Source organism: Rhineura floridana, chromosome 1 (assembly GCF_030035675.1).
Source record: "Rhineura floridana isolate rRhiFlo1 chromosome 1, rRhiFlo1.hap2, whole genome shotgun sequence".
Lineage (NCBI taxonomy): Eukaryota > Metazoa > Chordata > Lepidosauria > Squamata > Rhineuridae > Rhineura > Rhineura floridana.
The window spans coordinates 19,189,057-19,209,040 of NC_084480.1; the positions used below are offsets into that span (position 1 = coordinate 19,189,057).

The 19,984-nt window shown below is 45.3% G+C and overlaps 1 protein-coding gene across 4 annotated transcripts in view; it reads right to left on the reverse strand.

Annotated features, from left to right (window-relative positions):
* CCDC68 (coiled-coil domain containing 68) overlaps positions 1-19,984 on the reverse strand; it is a 64,120-nt gene that overhangs the window by 22,394 nt on the left and 21,742 nt on the right. For all 4 annotated transcript variants that reach the window (XM_061614857.1, XM_061614866.1, XM_061614876.1 and 1 more), the window contains 4 exons: positions 11,149-11,291; positions 9,584-9,670; positions 7,063-7,200; positions 188-313 (listed from right to left, as the gene is read on the reverse strand). In XM_061614857.1, the coding sequence (XP_061470841.1) occupies positions 188-313; positions 7,063-7,200; positions 9,584-9,670; positions 11,149-11,291 (494 nt within the window). The remainder of the gene's footprint in view (positions 1-187; positions 314-7,062; positions 7,201-9,583; positions 9,671-11,148; positions 11,292-19,984) is intronic.

The following is a 19,984-nucleotide window of genomic DNA, read 5'->3' on the forward strand; positions in this document are numbered from 1 at the left end:
CTATTACACGTTGTGGATTGTTAAGGTGATATTTACTGACACCATTTACAGATGCAACAGGAGATACTGGTGGGCACACACTGGCAACCTTGGGCACCATGTTGGCACCACCCTTGTTCTACCACCTATTCAAAGTGGCCACAAGACACGGATGAGCACACAAGATTATGCCTTCATAGCCACATACCTTCATTATGTGAATGGTCTCTTCTTGCCTTTTCTTGAGATCTTCAGAGCGCTTGTTGTAATCCTCCTGGAGTTTACGCGAGCCATGCTTCACAGCCTCCACGCCGGCTGCTCTTGAAGCGTCAAGCTGACAAAGAACAATATACACAAATTATTTACTCAGAACGTTTTGACTATCTCATTGCAAAAAAGTCAGTGTGGATGACAGCAATTTAAAAGATATGCATATGTAAAATGGGTATATAGCAAAATGAAAAAACAAAAACATAGTATCAAAACCACTGCTAGGCAGCACACCAAATTAAAAAACAGCTGCAAGTACTGGTTTTCAGCAGTTCCCAAACATGCTACACCTTGGACCGTGGCCATTTCGTTCAGAGGGAAAAAAAACCTTTCTCCAGCCTTTAGAAAGGCATCAATAATGTATCTGTACATATCATGGCAGAAGAAATGTAGATGTCATCAATTCTTAAAGATCATATTCAATTAAAGACATCATTTGTTTGTCTGGGGCTTTTGGGGCATAAATTTGCCCCAGGACCTAGCAGTCCTTATAATAATTCTGAGTCCACAGAACAGATGGAGGGATCTGTCAGTTTCAGTTCTCTCAGTTTCTCATTCTTACAATCACTTCTCCACATTTCTGTTGCAATTTGCTATTTTTTAAAAAAACAAAAATCCTCATGAAAATTCATCAGCATTTAAATGCAAATTTCTCCCAATAAATAAATTTGTATGCAATTTTGACTAATGTACACATTTTTGCAAGCAATTTCTCATAATAGTATGCATTATTGTATGTCATTTTCACTACCATATCCATTTTTCTGCACACTTTCCCCTAATATATACTATATAACTGGATAACAACATTGCAAAATTCAGGTAAGTGTGAATCTGGTGTGAATTTTGGATGGCCACGCTTCGGTTATTGTATCTTTGCATAAAGTGCAAATTCCACCAATTCACCTTTAAATCCAAACTCAATCGAATTTCTCCCCAATCCCTAGTCCATGGACAAACTCGAGGAATGGCTTGAAACAACTTTATGCTTCAGAGCTTCTAAAACATACTTGTGCAGCAACTTCTGGGCAGTTCCCTGGATCATGCAACCTTAGGGCAAGTCCAACTTCTTAATACTAAGGGAATGCCTCTAACTTATAAAGTCTGTCATTATAGTCCTTGGCATTATGCTTGCTGTGCTGTGCTATTGATTTAGTTCTGTAGTTTTTCAGATGTTTTGATGATTGTGTATAGCTGGTTGTATTTTTCATTGTGACGTGCATCAACTTGGACTCCCTCAGGAAAAGCTGAAGGAAGGACCATAGCTCAGTAGTAGAGCATCTGCTTTGTACACAGAAGCCCTCAGGTTCAATCCATACCATCTCCAGGCAGGGCTGGGAATGTCACCCTGTCTAAAACCCTGGAGAGCTGCTGCCTGTCAGTGTAGACAATACAGAGCTAGATAGACTGATGGTCTGACTCAGTATAAAGCACTGCCTATGTTCTTAAGGGTAATATAAAACACAATAAATCATCATCATCATCAGGATGAGACATCAGGTAGGAGGCAGTCTTACAGATATACCGGGCCCAAATTGTCAAGGGGGACACACTCCCGTCATGATGTCATCTTGTTGCACATTTCACCACCTGCTACCAGCAGCAGCCAGTGATGTGGAGCTGGGACAGGGAAATGCACAGGGAGATGACATCATAGGACAGATAATTGTGACTAAATATTATTGGGAACTGCAACACAGGGATGGCACTTTAGGCAGCAGCCATCTATGGAGAGCCTAATGCAGCCTTTCCCAACCAGTGGGCCTCCAGATGTTGTTGGACTACAACTTCCATCTTCCTGACCATCGGCAATGCTAGCTGAGGCTGATGGGAGTTGTGGTCCAACAACATCTGGAGGCACACTGGTTGGGAAAGGCTGGCCTAATGTGTAAGCATAAAAAATAACTAGATGAAAGCACAGGAGAAATCAGCAAAACGAATCCAATCGCTGTCAAAAGAAATACTGAAAAGCTGCAACTGGACCAACTGCACTGACAAAAAAAGAAGTACCTAAATCTCAGTAGTCTTTAGATAATGTTGTTGTCAAAGTTTGTAAATTCCTGATTCAAAATATAACCGCCAGCAACTTGTAATACTCATCTTCAAGCCCAGTGAGTTCTTCTCTGGCTCAGATTATAATCTAAAATACAGAGGAATTCGTCTCTGCTTCCCACATGCCTATCTGGTGGCAGCAACAAGGCCTCCGTGCTTTCCTTCCTTGCAGCTACTAAAATGCCCCTTTGGTGTAAGGGACCCTGAGGTACTGTATATACTTTTCCCAAGACACCCAAGTCCTTTGCATGGATATCAAACACCCAGGAAACTATATTTACATTCAGACATTCACCAGAAAACATGTTTGGAGAAGAGTGTTAAAGCAGGAACTCTGCAGACCAAACAACCTAGTTGCAATTTCAGGCGATCCCTCCCTTGCCCTACAATCCTGCATGACATCACTTCTGTTGTTCAGGAGACCCCCTGACTTTCTGGAGAGGGTTTGGGGGGGATACAGGGAGCTGCAGGAGAAGGAAGGGAATGAGTTGTAGTCTGCATATGCATCCACTGAATACAATGGAAATCACTGGATTCTGTTTTGGCATGAAAATTGCCTTGGTCACCCTGTATGATGACCTCTGTCAGGAAAGAGACAGGGGGAGTGTGTCCCTGTTAATTCTCCTTGCTTTCAGCGGCTTTCAATACCGTCAACCATAGCATTCTTCTGGAGCTGCTGTCCAAGCTGGGGGTGAGTGGCACCACTCTGCACTGGTTCCAATCCAACTTGGATGGTCGTTTTTAGAGGATGGTACTTGGGGACTATTGTTTGGCCATATGGAGCCTTCAGTGTGGGGTTCTGCAGGGTTCAATTTTATCCCCCATGCTTTTTAACATCAACATGAAACTGCTGAGTGGAGTCATATGGCGTTCGTTGTCAACAATATGCTGACAACACACAGCTCTCTCCTTTACATCTGCAGGTGTGGTAGTGGATGTGCTAGATTGATGCCTTGCCTCAGTAATGGACCAGATGGGAGCCAATAAACTGAAGCTTAATCCCAGAGCTGGGAAAAGTTACTTTTTTTGAACTGCAACTCCCATCAACCCAATCCAGTGGCCATGCTGGCTGGGGCTGATGGGAATTGTAGTTTAAAAAAGTAACTTTTCCAAGCTCTGCTTAATCCAGACAAGACTAGGAGCGCTGTTAGTCAGTGGTTCCTGAGAACAAAGGAGGTGGGGCATGGCCTGCTCTGGATGGTGTTTCACTCCCTCTGAAGAAGCAGATTCTTCTGGATCCATTACTGGCACTTGACTGCCGCTCAAGTGGTCTTGGTGGTGCCGAGTGCCCTCCATCACCTTCAACTGGTGATCTAGCTGCGCCTCTATCTGGACAGGGACACTCTAACTTCAGTGGTCTACACTCCGGTAACCTCTAAGTTGGACTGCTGCAAAGCATTCCAGGTGGGGCTGGCTTTGAAGATGGTTCAGATACTGCAGCCAGTGCAGAATTCGGCAGCCAGATTGTTGAGCGGGGCGGGATGGTTGGAACATATAACACCTATTCTGGCACGACTGCACTGGCTACCAATTAGTTTCTGGGCTCAATTGAAAGTGCTGGTTTTGACCTATAAAGCCTCACATGGCTCAGGACCCCAATATCTCAAGGACTGCCTCTCCCCACATGAATCAACCTAGACCCTGAATTCTTCATCTGAGGCCCTTCTCCATGTGCCCCCTCTGAGGGAGGTGCAGAGGGTGGCGACATAAGACCAGGCCTTTTCAGTGGTGGCTTCCCACTTGTGGAATGCTCACCCCAGGGAAGTACGTCTGGCATCATTATTATCCATTTAAGGCACCAGGCAAAACCCTTCCTGTTTACCTGAGCTTTTGGCCCTGAATTTGAAGGGCGTCAGGTACCAGCAACCTCTTTTAACATGGCAGATCGTGCAAGATCTGTCTTTTATCTATCCTGATGAGTTTTCAGGTTGTTGTGTTTGCTGTTTTTAATGGGTTTGTTTATTATAATTGGTTTAAACATTTATTGTTGTAAGATGCTTTGGGTTGCTTTGAGAGGAAAGCGACTAATAAATAACAGCATAAATAACAGCATAAATAAATAACAGTATAAATAAATTATTTAGGAGTTTTTATACTGGAGTACAGCATCAGATTCTTTATCATCTCCACCTTAGCACCCAGCACCTTAAACATGTTATTAGCCTATGCCTGCTGTAATATCTGGCTACCACCAGGGAACAACACAGTGGGAGGGAGTCCATGGGAGGAGAGTCTACACTCTCATAAGTGATTTAGAGTGACTGAAACTTCTTGCTAACATGATTTGTGTGTGTGTGTGTGTGTGTGTGTGAGCGTGCGTGCACATGCGTGTGCAAGTACATGCATGTGCACATGCACACACATGGTCGTGCACACTTGCATGTCTGCATATATATGTGCACAGACACTGCTCTTAAAAAGAAGCTGACCTGAAATGTGGCAGGGATACTTTAAATTGCAATATAGTGGATTCAATATTCAAATAGGTATTCTGATTAGCCGCCTCATGCCATCTGTGCAGACAGCTACGCAGGCTAATTGAGAGGGCCTAGGCCAGGGGTGGCAAACCTTTGGCACTCCAGATGTTGCTGAACTACAATCCCCATCATCCCCAGCAAGCATGGCCCGTGGGCAGGGATCATGGGAGTTGTTTTTCAGCAACATCTGGAGTGCCAAAGGTTTGCCACTCCTGGCCTAGGCACAGCAGGAAAAATGCACTGTTATTGCAATGGGAGATTTAGACTACTATGACTCATTTTTCACACACACACCCTGTTGGTGGTATCTGTTGTGACCCCCCCACACACACACAACCCCTTTCACCTTAAATTCATCTGCACCCCTCTGCAGAAAACCCACACTGTCCAGGAATCAGAATAGGGTCTTGCTCAGTTGCATCTAGCTGCTGCTAAACCATGAAAACCCTATTCATAGGGTCACCATAAGTCGGGATTGACTTGAAGGCAGGCTGCCAAACAACTAGAAAGAGCTTGCCGTCCTTTCTCCCAGACCAGCCGCATGCAAATGACCAGGACTTGAACATAAGAATAGTGGCAACAGTGGTGTGTGTGTGTGCATGGGGCGGGGGTGCTACTCAAGTTTTCAAAGGCCCAGTCCCTAACCACTATGTACATCTAATACGTTGCAAACACTTCCATTATTGTTAAAGCTTCCTGTGGCTGGTGTGCATGCGCGCGCACATGTGTTTTGTATGAACTTGTGTGGTATGAATTAGTTAATGGTATAATGTATTTATGTTTATGGTTTTAAATGCGTCCCAAGTCACTTGAAAACGTTTGGGTCACAAGCCTAATAAATAAATTAATGAATAATGGTAATCGCCATCAGCATCTCCCCCTGGAATCGTTTGAACACAGACGTCCAAGCCAAAGCAGAGCATAAGGCTTTAGAACCTTCCATAGTCAAAGACTCTGGCCTAGTGTACACAAATGCTACGTGAGGTACTTCTAATGCTCTCCTGGATTATACCACTTCAGACTCCCGGGGGAGAGGGGCAGAAAACCTCACGACTGAATGTTTGCTCACAAAAAAAGAAAAAAATATATCAGTATGTACAAAACTAGCATACGAGGTAGAAGATTATTTTGGTGTCGGTCACGTCCAATTCAAGGTGTTAGTTTTGACACATACAGACCTGCATGGTTTGCATCTCCCACTGGAATCGTTTGAACACAGACGTCCAAGCCAAAGCAGAGCATAAGGCTTTAGAACCTTCCATAGTCAAAGACTCTGGCCTAGTGTACACAAATGCTACGTGAGGTACTTCTAATGCTCTCCTGGATTATACCACTTCAGACTCCCGGGGGAGAGGGGCAGAAAACCTCACGACTGAATGTTTGCTCACAAAAAAAGAAAAAAATATATCAGTATGTACAAAACTAGCATACGAGGTAGAAGATTATTTTGGTGTCGGTCACGTCCAATTCAAGGTGTTAGTTTTGACACATACAGACCTGCATGGTTTGCCTAAAGGAGTGCTCCTGCCCATATTGTCCTGCCTGGACTCTTGAGATTGGCTGAGGAGGCCGCCTTGGTGATACTTCCAACAAAAGAGGTCAAAGCACCTATGATACTCCAGAAACCCTTCTCCACAAAAGCACCGTGTTTGAGGAGTGCCCTCCCTGCCTAAGATTTGGCTAGTGCCAACGCTGCCCACTGAATCAGCACCATCTGAAGACCTTTATTTTCCATCCAGCATTTTAAGTGTGATATCTATATGGCCTACACACTCACAGATGAGATATTTTCCCCATTTTAAATTATCTTCTTCTTCAGTTTTGTTTTATTCTATTTAAAATTGTTGTTACCTACCCTGAAATCATCTATAATGGACGGGATACTTGTTTTAGATTGTTTTTAATGCTGCATTTTAATGCTGCAAGTTGTCACCTGCCATGGGACCTTAGGTTGAAGGACAGGTAATAAATAAATAAATAAATAAATCTGTGACCAAACAAAACATTAGTCTAGAACACTTCCTCCCAAAGTCTAGTTATTAATATGCAAGGAGCATTTTATATGAAGGAGCATTCAATCATGAGATTTTCCAACTGCCATCTAAAGTGATACACTTCAGAAACAGTTTTGACCCATTCAACCGTGTGTTCTAGGCCTCTCAGTTTCAAGCCCAACAAAGAATCAAGTATATTTCGCAGAACTAATCAGAAATACAAATGGGCTTTCTCTGTAGGCAAGGATGACACAGAAATAGTTATTTTACATGAAGAATTATGGACACACCTTGAGACTCAACATTTCATTTTCTTTGTTCACCCGTGACAGTTCTTGTTCTGTTTTTTTCATTTTTTCCACCGTCTCCTGGTAGCTGGAGGCAAGGGTGTCTTCATTGGGTCCCAATTCAGATTCTTCAAAACGTGGCTAATACGAAATGATGTTAATGATGGTCAAATTTCCTCCATTCTGATAACATTCCAAAGACTTCCTCTGCCCCACCTTCCATTCCACCTGCCTTCCAGTTAACTTAATTAGCACAGGATGTAATTTTCAGTTTGCATCTCTTTTATTTTTACAGGTTACAGATGTGCATAAGCAAATATGGGTTTAGATTAAATCACAACAACAAAAGGGATTACACAATCATATCAAAATTATTTTTCATGCTGAGATTAAATCAATGAACGTATAAGCTTGAGTGCTTCATCTGCTGCATATTTTGGAAACTTATTTTTTTGCTATACATTTGGCCCCTTCTTAAGACAACGTAACCGAATTTTGCATGATGGTTCCTCTGATCAAGGATCAGGTTTTTGTCTATGTCTGGATAGTCATTTGAATCAAGATGGCAAACTGAACCTTTCAAAATTGCACTGAATTTTTGTTAGACTCTCCAAGCAACACCAGGCATGAGGCTGCATTTAATAACCTATGGGGTGGGGTGGGGTGGGGTGAGAGAGGGAAAGTGAAATCAAAACTGTTCTGTAGTTTGAACTAAGTCTGGATTTTTTCAAAAAAAATGGAAGACTAATTGATGCCTAATGCATCAGTGCCACTCTGGAAACAAAACGAGGTGTTTCAGGATCCCCAAATCGGGGGCAAGAGAGACACATTCAGATAAGGAGAATTTTGTAAGCAGCCCTAATTTAACATGGGAAGAAACCCTAACTCAGTAGTATGTTTTGCATGCAGAACTTTCTAGGTCCAGTCTCCGCTGGTATCTCCAGTTAAAGAGAGAGGCCAGCAGCTCCTTCTCCCTGAGACCTAACAGAGCTGCCACTGGGCTAGATGGGAAATCAGCCTCCTAAGATCTTAACATGGAGGCAATATTAAAAGCAGCCTTTGGCAGTCAGCTGTCAATTCTGGAAGCCAAAGATTGCAGCCCTGTTATCATCTCCACATTGAACCTAAGAGTGTTTGATATTCTAGCGGGGGGGGGGAATATTTTCCCTCTCTCTCTCAACCTATAGCAATAAAATATCACATCCTATTTGCTCAGCTCCCTGGGGCTTCTTATTTGAAAGCACTAGCACAACAGACCTGATAAATAACAGCTTCTGATTCCCCCAAGACGATCTTCTCAGCCTACAAGATTAATTAGCGCTTGGAACACAGCACCAGGCAGCAAACTCATTCTGCCTAGGTTTGCAAATCAGTGGCATTACACAGCTAAAAGTCAAACATAAATTCCTTAGCATTCTTTGGGAACGTTCAGCTCCCTTTGTGTTCAGAGAGGCCTGCAGTCCTCCGGTTAACAAGCAGCTTGACCATCTGCTGCCAGTTTTGCAGGGCAAATGGTGAGTCCTGCTGTTTCATCAGCACAACAGTATAGATAGATGATGGAGGGGATTGGAACGAGCCCCAGACCTCTTAACTACAACCTTTAGAAAGCTACAGGGAAGAGGGTGAACAGGCTGTATCTGGGGGGGTGTCAACAGTGGGCATTAATCCACAAATTCCACCCTACTCTACAGCAGGGGTGAGGACCTTTATCAGCACAGTGGTCACATTCCCCCTTGCCCAACCTCCTCAGACCAGTAGGTGGGTCTAGAGGCAAAAAATGGATAAAGCAACAGCATTGACAGAAGTCGGCCATGTAAGAAAAAGAGATTTCTATACATATGCTAACACACACATCTATCCTCCACCCAGCCAAGCAGGGCCGGTTCTAAAGGGTGGCCAGGTGGGGCACTGGCCCAAAGGCCCCTGGAGCTACAGAGGCCCCTCCACTCCCCTTCTGCAATCCACGGCAATAGCCTGCCCACCATTCCCTCACCCCATCTACCTGTCTCCTGCCTTTTAGCATTGCCCTTAATGAAGATGGTGGCCAAGGTTTCCCTAAGGTGCTGAAGCCCCTGCCGCCATCTTGGTTGATGGCAGAGATGCACGTGTGTAGCACGTATGCCATCAACCAAGATGGTGGTGGAGGCTTCATCCCCTTAGGGAAACCGTATCCGCCATCTTGGTTAATGGTAGGTGGGGGCATGTGGAGCCCATGCGCAAGCACACACATGTGCACATGCTGGGGCCCAGGGCAAGCTGATGCCCAAGGGCCCCGGCATGCCTGGAGCTGGCCCTGCAGCCATGCAAAAGCACTCAAGAAGGGACAGTGAGAGGTGTGGCCTGTGGAGGGGGTGTGCCTGGGGAGAGTCCCGTGGGCCAAATAGAGAGGTCTGGAGAGCCACACTAGGCCCCCAGACCTGAGGTTCCCCACCCCTGCTCTGCAGGTTGGTTACCGCACAGCATGTATGACAAACGCAGCTTAGCTGTTGCATTATGCATTCTCAGCACAAAACGTCCTCCATACCTTTGAATCCAGTGTGACATTTCCAAGCCCATGACTAGATTCATTTTTACACAGCAGAGGCTGAACTTTTGCTAGGGTGGATCTAATCTGCAGGAGGAAAGCAAAAGTAACCACATTCTTGATATTCCATTCTTAGAAATCTTAGGTAGCAACTCTCTGCACACTTACCTGGGAGTAAGCCTCATTTAGACAGACATGCATAGGATTGCACTGTAAACTACTTACAAAAGGGATTCAAACGTTTCACCAAATAGCATATGCTATATTAAAAGTGGTTGTAATATTTTTGAACTTGAATTTTATTTTTGTTTTTGAATACCTCGAAGTATCTTGAAAAGAAATTCAAATTTGATATTCTCCTTTCTCTGTATAAAGTTTCCGGGTCCCTAGGTTGTTGATATCTATTCGAGCTACAACTACACCACAAACTTCCACCCAAACACTAATGCGCTGCAGAGACAGTATTTTGTCATTGCTTTTAAAATTATTTCTACTGGATCCAAGCAGGATCCTGTCATACAAATTAAGACATTTCACACTTTATACAACAGAAATGCTCAAAAACCAAGATTCTGTGCCATGTACACCAACCTTCCCCAAGCTGTCCTCCAGACGTTGTTGGACTACCGCTTCTAAGAGGGCACCAGGATGAGGAAGGCTGGTGTGCACTCAACAAGGAATCACAGCCTCCACAAGCATATCAGCAGGAGGCACATTTTATTTTTTATTTTACATTTTAGGTGTGATACACACACACACACAGAGAGAGAGAGAGAGAGAGAGAGAGAGAGCGTAATACGTGAAGATGCCCCTAGCTGTATGTGCATACCTCTCCATATATCCCCCTCTGATAGCTCAGTGGAAGAGCACTGAGGTTCAGTGTCTGGCATCTACAATTAAATTACAATTTAAACAGCAGGGCCACGAAGTATCTATTCCCAGGGATCTCAGACGGTCCCTCCTAGCCCAGCATTCACATTATGCTTGTGGGATTTCCCTTGGTATGTGGCCAGCCACTATGAAAACAGAAGGCTGGACTAGAAAGGGCTTTGACTTTTCAGCTGGGCTCTCCTTTTGTTCTTATGCTCATAGATAGACTAGATCAGTGGTTCTCAAGCTTTTTTGGTTCGCGGCGCACTGTAAAACATATAAAACTTTTGTTTTGCGTACTTCCTGTACAAAATTAAAAATATATTATATTTTAAACTATGAATAAAGATAACAAACTATAGAAAACTATTACCCTATACAAATGGGTTTCTTCTCGTTTTTAAAATACACTTTCATAATATTTGAGGCACACCTAGCCACCTCTTAGGGCGCACCAGTGCGCCTGGGTGCACCGTTTGAGAATCACTGGACTAGATCAAGGGTAGCCACTGTGATGTCATCCAGATGTCTTTGGACAAGAACTCCTATCAGCTCCAGCCAGCATGGCAAAGGTCAAGGATGATAGGTTGTCCAACAATATCTGCAGGGCACCACTTTAGCTACCCCTGGGCTAGATGGACCAATGATCTGGCTTCACATCAGGCTCATTGATATGTTCACATGAAACATCGTACCTGTTTTATATATTCAGTTTCTTCAGTAATCTCAGATGCAGTGGATCCGTACAGGAGACAACTCCCCTCTGTCCCCCTGTCTTCTCTCAAAATGTGCTGTGTCACTACTAGAGTGGTAGTCATTATCCTGGTTTTTGGGTGATCTGTATTGAAAGACCAATGAGTGTTGATTAAACAGACTTATACACATGGCAGCAGTTCAAACTCCAACCAGCAGGCTTAATGGTAACATGGCATTCTGATGATAAAATGGACATTACAACAGAGAGGATGGGAATCAGGATGCTTCAAAGCAAATAAAGATGAAGGTGAGTCACTAAAAGCATATCATGCACCAATATTTTCCCCTGTTGACTCCCAGACTCCCTTGACCTAAAAAAAACAAACTTTAACGCAGAAGTTCCCAAACTGTGGTCTGCAGACCAGCAGTGGTATGTGAGTTCCATTCAGGAGATCCATGACATGTCTACAAAAATACAATTAAAAATCATATAGCAACTAGAACAGTATGTTACAATTGATACAACAGGCAGAAAAAAATCATTAAGTGGTCCACTAAGACCCTCAGCAACTTTCAAGTGGTCTGTAGGGAAAAGAAAGTCTGGGGCCTGCTGCTTTAATGGTTTAGGCCCCACACAGACCAAAGTTACCAATCCCTTCCTTGTGCCCTTTTGGAATCTTTCAGAGTAACTAGAAGCATTGTCTTGAGTTTACCAAGTGTATTGCAAGTTAGAACAGCAGTGACACTTAGGCTAAAGTGCTTATGTCAGCCTTCCCCAACCTGGTGCTCCCTAGATGATCTGGACTATAACTCCCATCATGCCTGACCGTTGGCCAGGCTGGCTGAGTTTGCCATCAGCCCTCAAGGAGGCAATTGTAAAGCCCATCTTAAAGAAGCCCTCCTTGGATCCCCAAGTTTTTAATAACTTTCACCCAATTTCGAATTTACCATTCTTGGGCAAGGTCATTGAGCGAGTGGTGGCCAATCAGTTGTCGACACACTTGGATGAAACGGATTACTTAGATCCATACCAATCGGGCTTCAGGACTGGTCACGGAACTGAAACAGCCTTGGTCGCTCTGGTAGATGATATGAGGAGGGCATTAGATAGGGGAGAATTTACCTTCCTTGTCCTCCTCGATCTCTCAGCAGCTTTTGATACTGTCGACCACAGTATCCTTTTATATCGCCTAGAGGGATTGGGAATAGGAGGCACTGTATTACGGTGGTTCCGCTCCTTTCTCTCTGATAGGTACCAACAGGTGGCATTGGGGGAGGAGGTTTCAGACCCTTGGCCTCTCAATTGTGGTGTGCCACAGGGTTCTAGCCTCTCTCCCATGCTATTTAACATTTATATGAAGCCGCTGGGGGCAATCATCAGGAGATTTGGGCTGCAGTGTCACCAATATGCGGATGACACTCAGCTCTATCTCTCATTTAAATCTTCACCAGAGTTGGCTGTGGAGACCGTGTCCAAGTGCCTGGAGTCCGTGAGTGGATGGATGGGAAGGAATAGGCTGAAACTGAACCCCGACAAGACCGAGGTACTGCTCGTGGGGGACAAGAGAAGGTTGGGAACTGTTGACCTGAAGTTCAATGGGGTGAGTTTACCCCTAAAGGACCAGGTCTGCAGCCTCGGGGTTGTACTTGATTCCAAGCTGTCCATGGAGGCTCAGATTTCGGCTGTGAGCCGGGCAGCTTGGTACCAACTACACCTTATACATAGGCTGCAACCCTACCTTCCTGTTCATCAGCTCCCACTGGTAGTACATGCCCTGGTCACCTCTCGATTAGATTACTGTAATGCGCTCTACATGGGGTTACCCTTGAAAACGGTCTGGAAACTACAACTTATTCAAAATGCGGCGGCTCGATTACTCACAAACAGTCGTCGCCGGGACCACATCACGCCAGTGTTGTTCGATCTACACTGGCTTCCAGTTGTTTTCCGGGCCCAATTCAAGGTGTTGGTTTTAACCTTTAAATCCCTACACGGTCTCGGCCCAGTTTATCTAAAGGAGCGCCTACAACGCCACCAATCATGCCGCCTGACAAGATCGGCCACACAAGGCCTTCTCTCAGTCCTGCCAACCAAAGCAGCTAGGTTGGCGGGCACTAGAGAGAAGGCCTTTTCAGTGGCAGCCCCCACCCTCTGGAACTCCCTCCCACAAGATCTTTGGCACATCTCTTCCCTGAATATGTTCCGCAAGGCCTTAAAAACCTGGCTTTTTCAGCAGGCTTTCGGGACTTCTGGGGAGGCTTAATATTCTTCTGTTTTAAATGCCTCCTATTATGTATTGTTTGCTCTTATAATTTATATATTTCACTGTATTTTTGTATTGTATTCTGCCATATTTATTGTATGTACGTCGCCTAGAGTGGCCACTGGCCAGATAGGCGACACATAAATTAAATTTATTATTATTATTATTATTGATGGGAGTTGTAGTCCAAAACATCTAGAGAGTACCCTGCTGGGAAAGACATTCTTAAGTGATCTTGCCGTGGAAAGATCATGGTGATCTTTATTTATTTTATTTATTTATTTATTTATTTTCATTTCTAGACCGCCCATAGCTAATAGCTCTCTGGGCGGTGTACATAAATCTTGCAGGTTTTCTGTTTGCACCGTAGAGCTATTCTCTGCTGCATTATCTAGCTCAGACCACATGCAGCTCAGCCCTGATTTTGCTCCCTATTACAATACTATCTTTGATTAATATAGCCAAGTGGATCTGGGTGCTATTAATTTATGCTGCCATGTTGCCTGCTGGCAATCCACACCCCCTACTTTTGGAGGTCTTGGAAAAATGCAAAAACATGCAAAGCTGTTTGCTGGAGGCTGAAGTGGAGTGTTTTACAGATCAAGATTTGCAAACTTCCAAATCACCATCGGCTCTGTGAAAAAGCTACAATCTCTTTTCAGGCTTTTATGTTCATTGTATTTTTATGTTCATTCAGTAAACACAACAGAAAACAACTTGAATATGAAACAGGAATGAAACACATTTTTTATGCTTACGGCACATGAATACACATTTTAAAAGGCAATGTTATTAAACATTTATATTTTAAAGCACAAGGATGTAACATATTTTTACAACACCATCTAACAGCAAGAGCATCTCTTACAAGTTCTAAACAATATAAGCTCGTCAAAACAATGATTCAGGGCAACCTAGTATTATATATATTTTCTAAGCCTGACTATCTGGAATTGCTCAACAGGTGATACTGAAATGATGTCATGATGGGACATCTGAGGTGATATCATGGACACCTGTATGCAAATAACACATCAGTCACCATGGCCAATTATAATGAATGTCAGTGAGGGCAAATGAAGTGGATGACGGTGAGGGCAAAGAAGAAGGCAGTTGCAAAGAACGAGGAAGGCGTGAAACTAACAAAAATGTTCAGTAGGGCCAGTTATTTCTGACAATTCATTTGATTGCATTGATTATATTCATTTTAAGGTGTATATTATTGAAATTAAAGAACATTTAATGCAACTCTGGGTTCTGCAGATGGTAGAAGCTGCATCCAATCTGACCCATATTATCACCTGTGAAATAAAATCTGCTCACATAAGAGTGTTAATATTTGCTGGAGATGTATATTCACTAACAGGCAAAAAAAACCCCTTGTGGTTTAAGAACATACCTATAGCCAACAGATATTTCTATCAAACTCTAAAAAGCAGGGAAATTGGGCAGCTATAGAGAATGCAACAGAGGAGCAGGAGACCTGACCTCCTCTCTGAGATATTGTACTGTCCTACAAATTTATAAAACTGCATTCACAATTTGGGTTGGTCTTTCACAATCCAATCTACTTCCTGTGCAGCAGGTTGGATCATTTGCAAGCTTATTGAGTTCAACAGGATTTACTCCGCTGCACTCATGCTTAGGAAAGGTGAAACTGACCACAGGGGAGGAGGTGAAGGGAGAGGGAGGAACGGCTGGAGTGGGTAGAGGGGAGAGAGAGGGGGAAGGGAAGGGCAGTTTTGATCATTTGCATGCTTATTGGGTTCAATAAGATTACTCCTGTGCAATCATAGGTGAAAATGACCTGGGAACAGGGAGGGGGATGGGGAAGCAAAGGGGAGGAGGAGGAAAGGAAGTGTAGAGGTAGGGAAGGTGTAGATAGAGGAAAGAATTAAGAGGAGATTAGGTGGGTCGGCACTGGGCAAAGGAAAAGCCCCTTTCCTTACCAAAAGGAAAACATTGTTAACACTGTCATTATCTTTCAAGCTTTCCTCTACCTTTTTATTCTACAGCCGACACCTGTAGTTTCCCATCTGTCGGAAGGCAGAGCTGGGGTCCCAATCCCAGGGAGCTGGATCCCAGAGAGTTGGGAGAAGAGTATTCGGATGGATGGCAGAGGGAAGGGGGAGGAACTTCTCCCCTTTGGAGCGAAGACGAAACAGAGGAACTGCCAGTGATAAGGTCGCTTAGCAACGGGGAGCCTGAGCCCTCCCTGGACATTCTCACGCCTCCCCCTCTTTCACGCTCAGAGCAAGAGGGGAAAGAGGGAGGGCTGCTCACAGCCGAAAAGCAGGGAGGCAGTTTACCATCAGCCCCTCCCCTATCCCCCATCCTGGAATCGGAAACTTCAGAAGAGGAGGGGGTGATGCTTCCCCCCTCACTGCGCACACGCAGACAGCTGAAAAGACAGGAGAGAAGGGGGGGAAGGCAGGCAGTACCTGAGTGGCAGTTAAGGAGGAGTGAAAGATTGCGCGCCCATTTGGCCCCTTCTTAAAGAACAGGCGGGAAGAAGTCCCTTGCTCTGTCAACTTTCTCCCAATGCTGCAGGACCTGTATCCCTGTATTGCTTCATGAGAAAACGCAGCCTTTGTTTGGACATTACCCTAATAAAACACGAATTAACTACAGCCGTTGGTCTGGTTCCTGAGTCACATCCTGGGCCTGACAGCTTGACAGAGCCCCCTAAATCACCCTCAACGCTCTCTTCACTTGACTAGGACAAGATGTCAAAGGGAGCAGCGGGGGGGACGAACCCCACTTCTGAGACGGAAGAAGTGGAACTCTTGAGGACTAAGGTAGCTGATTTGCAGACGGATGTTCAAGCCCTGCTAGCAGCAGTCAAGGCGCTGAAGACGGATAATCAAACCTTGAAGGCCACGATAGACCAGATGCGAACAGCCCCTCCAGCTGCCGTAGTAAAGGTTCCCATTGGATTGCCCCCAAAATACGCAGGACAAAGTGATCAGTTGGCAACCTTCGTGGCTCAATGTGAGTTATATCTGGATGTCAGGCACATGGAATTTCCAGACGATGGGGCTAAAGTAGCTTTCGTGATTAGCCTCCTGGAGGGAGAAGCTGCAAAATGGGTGACTCCGTATCTCATGAGAAAGGATACTGTCTTAGGAAGGTACAGAGGATTTATACAGGAGATGACTGAGATGTTTCAAGACCCGCAAAGGGCTGAAACAGTAGCGCGGCAACTAGGCGCTCTGAAGCAAGCTAAAGGGACTGTTTCCGAGTACACTAACGCTTTTAAAATTCTGTCCCAGGAAACTGGTTACAATGACGCCGCCCTGATGTTTATGTACCGGAGTGGATTAAATGCTGAAATCCTGGATGAGTTGGCCAGGACCTCCCCCCCCCCGCTGACCTACCAGGGCTCATCCGGCTATGCCTACAGATAGATCACCGGATGGAAGGAAGGCGCCTGGAAAGGAAGCAGGAGGTCCCGAGATACTCAGCCTCGGCATCCCGCAACAAGACCCTTCCCACTGCAGGGATGGCAGGTAATGCAACTGAGGGACAGGGAGGGGCTAGGCCAAGACTGTCGGAAGAAGAAAAGGAAAGACGACGCCGGGAACGTTTATGCTTTTATTGTTCAAAGCCGGGCCATGTGGCCAGAGACTGTGGACTGAAAGGGGGGAAAGCCGAGCCGTCGGGAAACTAGAACACCCAGTCCACGTGCAGGCCGGTGGACTGGGGGCAGCGTTGTATAAAGGCCCCCCAACGATCCAACCTCCCTCAAAGGGGGTGTTGGTCTTGCCTATTCGGATTACAACTTCCAGAGGAGTGGTGTTTAATTCCACTGCCTTAATTGACAGCGGAGCCTCCACAAATTTTATTGATGCAAAGTTAGTCAAGCGTCATGGAATTTCCCGGTGGAAACTGGACGCTCCCCTAGCTGTGGAGACTATCGATGGGAGACCCCTGAAGTCAGGAGGGGTGACACAAGCCACAGAGGAAGTGAAACTTCAAATCCCTGGGCACGAAGAGTTCATTTCGCTATACGTGTCAGATCTCTCGAACTTTGAGGTGATTCTGGGAATGCCCTGGCTAGCAAAGCATGAACCCAAAATAAGTTGGAAGGAGGCGGTGGTGTGGTTCACCTCACAGTATTGCCAGGAGAACTGTCAACCTGAAGGAATCAAGAACACCCTAGCGGGGGCAGTGCAAGAGATCGAGCAAGTGACCCTGCCGCCAAAGTATGAAGAATTCAAAGATGTGTTTGATGAAAAAGAGGCAGAGACTTTACCCCCCCACCGCCCTTACGACTGTGCGATTGACCTAGTGCCAGGAGCCAGCATCCCATCAGGGAGAATCTACTCTCTCACAGAGAATGAGAGGGAGGCCCTGAAGGAATTCCTGGATAAAAACCTGAGGCGAGGATTCATACGCCCCTCACAATCCCCTGCTGGAGCGCCACTATTGTTTGTGAAAAAGAAGGGGGGGAACTCAGACCCTGTAACGACTATCGCGCATTGAACCAGATCACCATCCCCAACAGCTACCCGCTGCCCCTGATCTCAGAGTTGCTGGACCGACTGCGCTCTGCAAAAATCTTCATGAAGTTGGATTTGAGAGGAGCGTACAATCTGATCAGAATGAAGGAGGGAGATGAATGGAAAACAGGATTCTTGACCGCTTACGGACAGTATGAATACCTGGTCATGGCGTTCGGGCTTTGTGGAAGTCCAGGAATTTTTCAAAAATTATGAACGACGTGTTTAGAGACTTGTTGGACACGTATGTAATCTGTTACTTAGATGATATCCTGGTGTTCTCAAAGAACCAGGAAGACCACGACCAGCATGTGAAGACAGTGTTGAAGAGACTGAGAGAAAATCACCTGTATGCTAAATTAGAGAAATGTGGATTTGACCTCAAGTCTCTAGACTTCCTTGGATATCGAATCTCAGCGGAAGGCGTGGAGATGGACCCAGGGAAAGTAAGCTGCATATTGGACTGGGGCCAACCTGTCACCAAAAAGGATGTACAATGGTTTTTGGGGTTTGCCAATTATTACAGAAAGTTCATTCCAGGGTTTTCCAAATTAACAGCTCCTCTGACTGACTGTTTAAGGGGGAAGAAGAAGTTTCAACGGACAGAGAACGCCACCGAGGCCTTTGAGGAGCTGAAGAGAAGGTTTGCTACTGAGCCCATTCTGCGCTTTGCTGATCCAAACCGCCCTTTCGTAGTGGAAGCAGATGCTTCAGATTTTGCCATCGGGGGGGTCCTGCTACAACTAGACCAAGAAGGGAAGGAGCTGCACCCCTGTGCGTACTTCTCTCGGAAGTTAAAGCCTGCAGAGAAGAACTACACAGTTTGGGAGAAGGAGCTGCTGGCCATCAAGGACTCTTTTGAAAACTGGAGACAATACCTAGAGGGGACCTCTCATCGAATTGAAGTGCGCTCCGACCACAAGAATCTTGAAAGCCTCCAAACAGCAAGAAAGCTGAACCAGAGACAGATAAGATGGTCCCAGTTCTTCACTAGGTTTAACTTCCAGATTACTTACCATGCCCAAGCCAAAAACCAGAGAGCGGATGCCTTATCCAGACAGCCACAATACAAAGAAAGTGAATCCGAGGACCAGCCTCAGTACGTAATCCCGCCAGAGAAGTTAACGTTGGGAGTATGCCAGCCTTCATGGGAAGAGGAACTCAAAAAGGCACAACAAGAAGATGCAGACATGCTAAAATATCAGCAGGAGATGGGACAAGGTCAAGACTCAGAAGTAACCTTTCACTGGAGAAATGGACTGTTATGGTTCAAAACCGCCAGATATGTGCCAGAAGGGGAATTAAGGCTCAGAATCCTACGCCAGTGTCATGATTCCATCACAGCGGGACACTTTGGGATTTACAAGACCATTCAGAACGTGGCCAAGGACTTCTGGTGGCCTAAAATGCGTCGGGATATTGAGAGTTATGTAAAGTCCTGCTCTGTCTGTCTGCGGACAAAAACACAAACAGGGACACCAGCAGGACTGTTACAACCGTTGCCTGTCCCACACGAACCCTGGAAGGACCTCTCCATGGATTTTATAACTGATCTACCCAAGTCCCAAGGAATGACAGCCATCTTAGTAGTGGTGGATCTACTTACCAAAATGGCACACTTTCTTCCTTGTGCAGGGGCCTTAGAGGCTAAAGAAACGGCCAAGTTATTCATAAAAGAAGTCTACCAGCTGCATGGATTGCCAAACAGCGTAGTCTCAGACCGAGGAACTCAGTTCACAGCCAAATTTTGGAGAGCAATGTGGAAACAGTTGCAGACGGAATTAAAACTCTCCTCCGCCCATCACCCCCAGACAGATGGGCAGACAGAACGCTTGAACGCCGTTTTGGAAAGATATTTACGAAGTTATGTGTCCTATCAACAGACTGAATGGGTATCATATTTGCATTTTGCAGAGTTCGCCTACAACAATTCTCTGCACTCCAGCACTCAACAAACCCCGTTCTTCGCTAATTATGGATTCCACCTAAAGTCTTTCCAAGCAGCTCAGAAGGAATGCTGGTACCGGCAGCTGAGAACTTCCTTAAGGAATTGCAAGCGGCGCAACAGA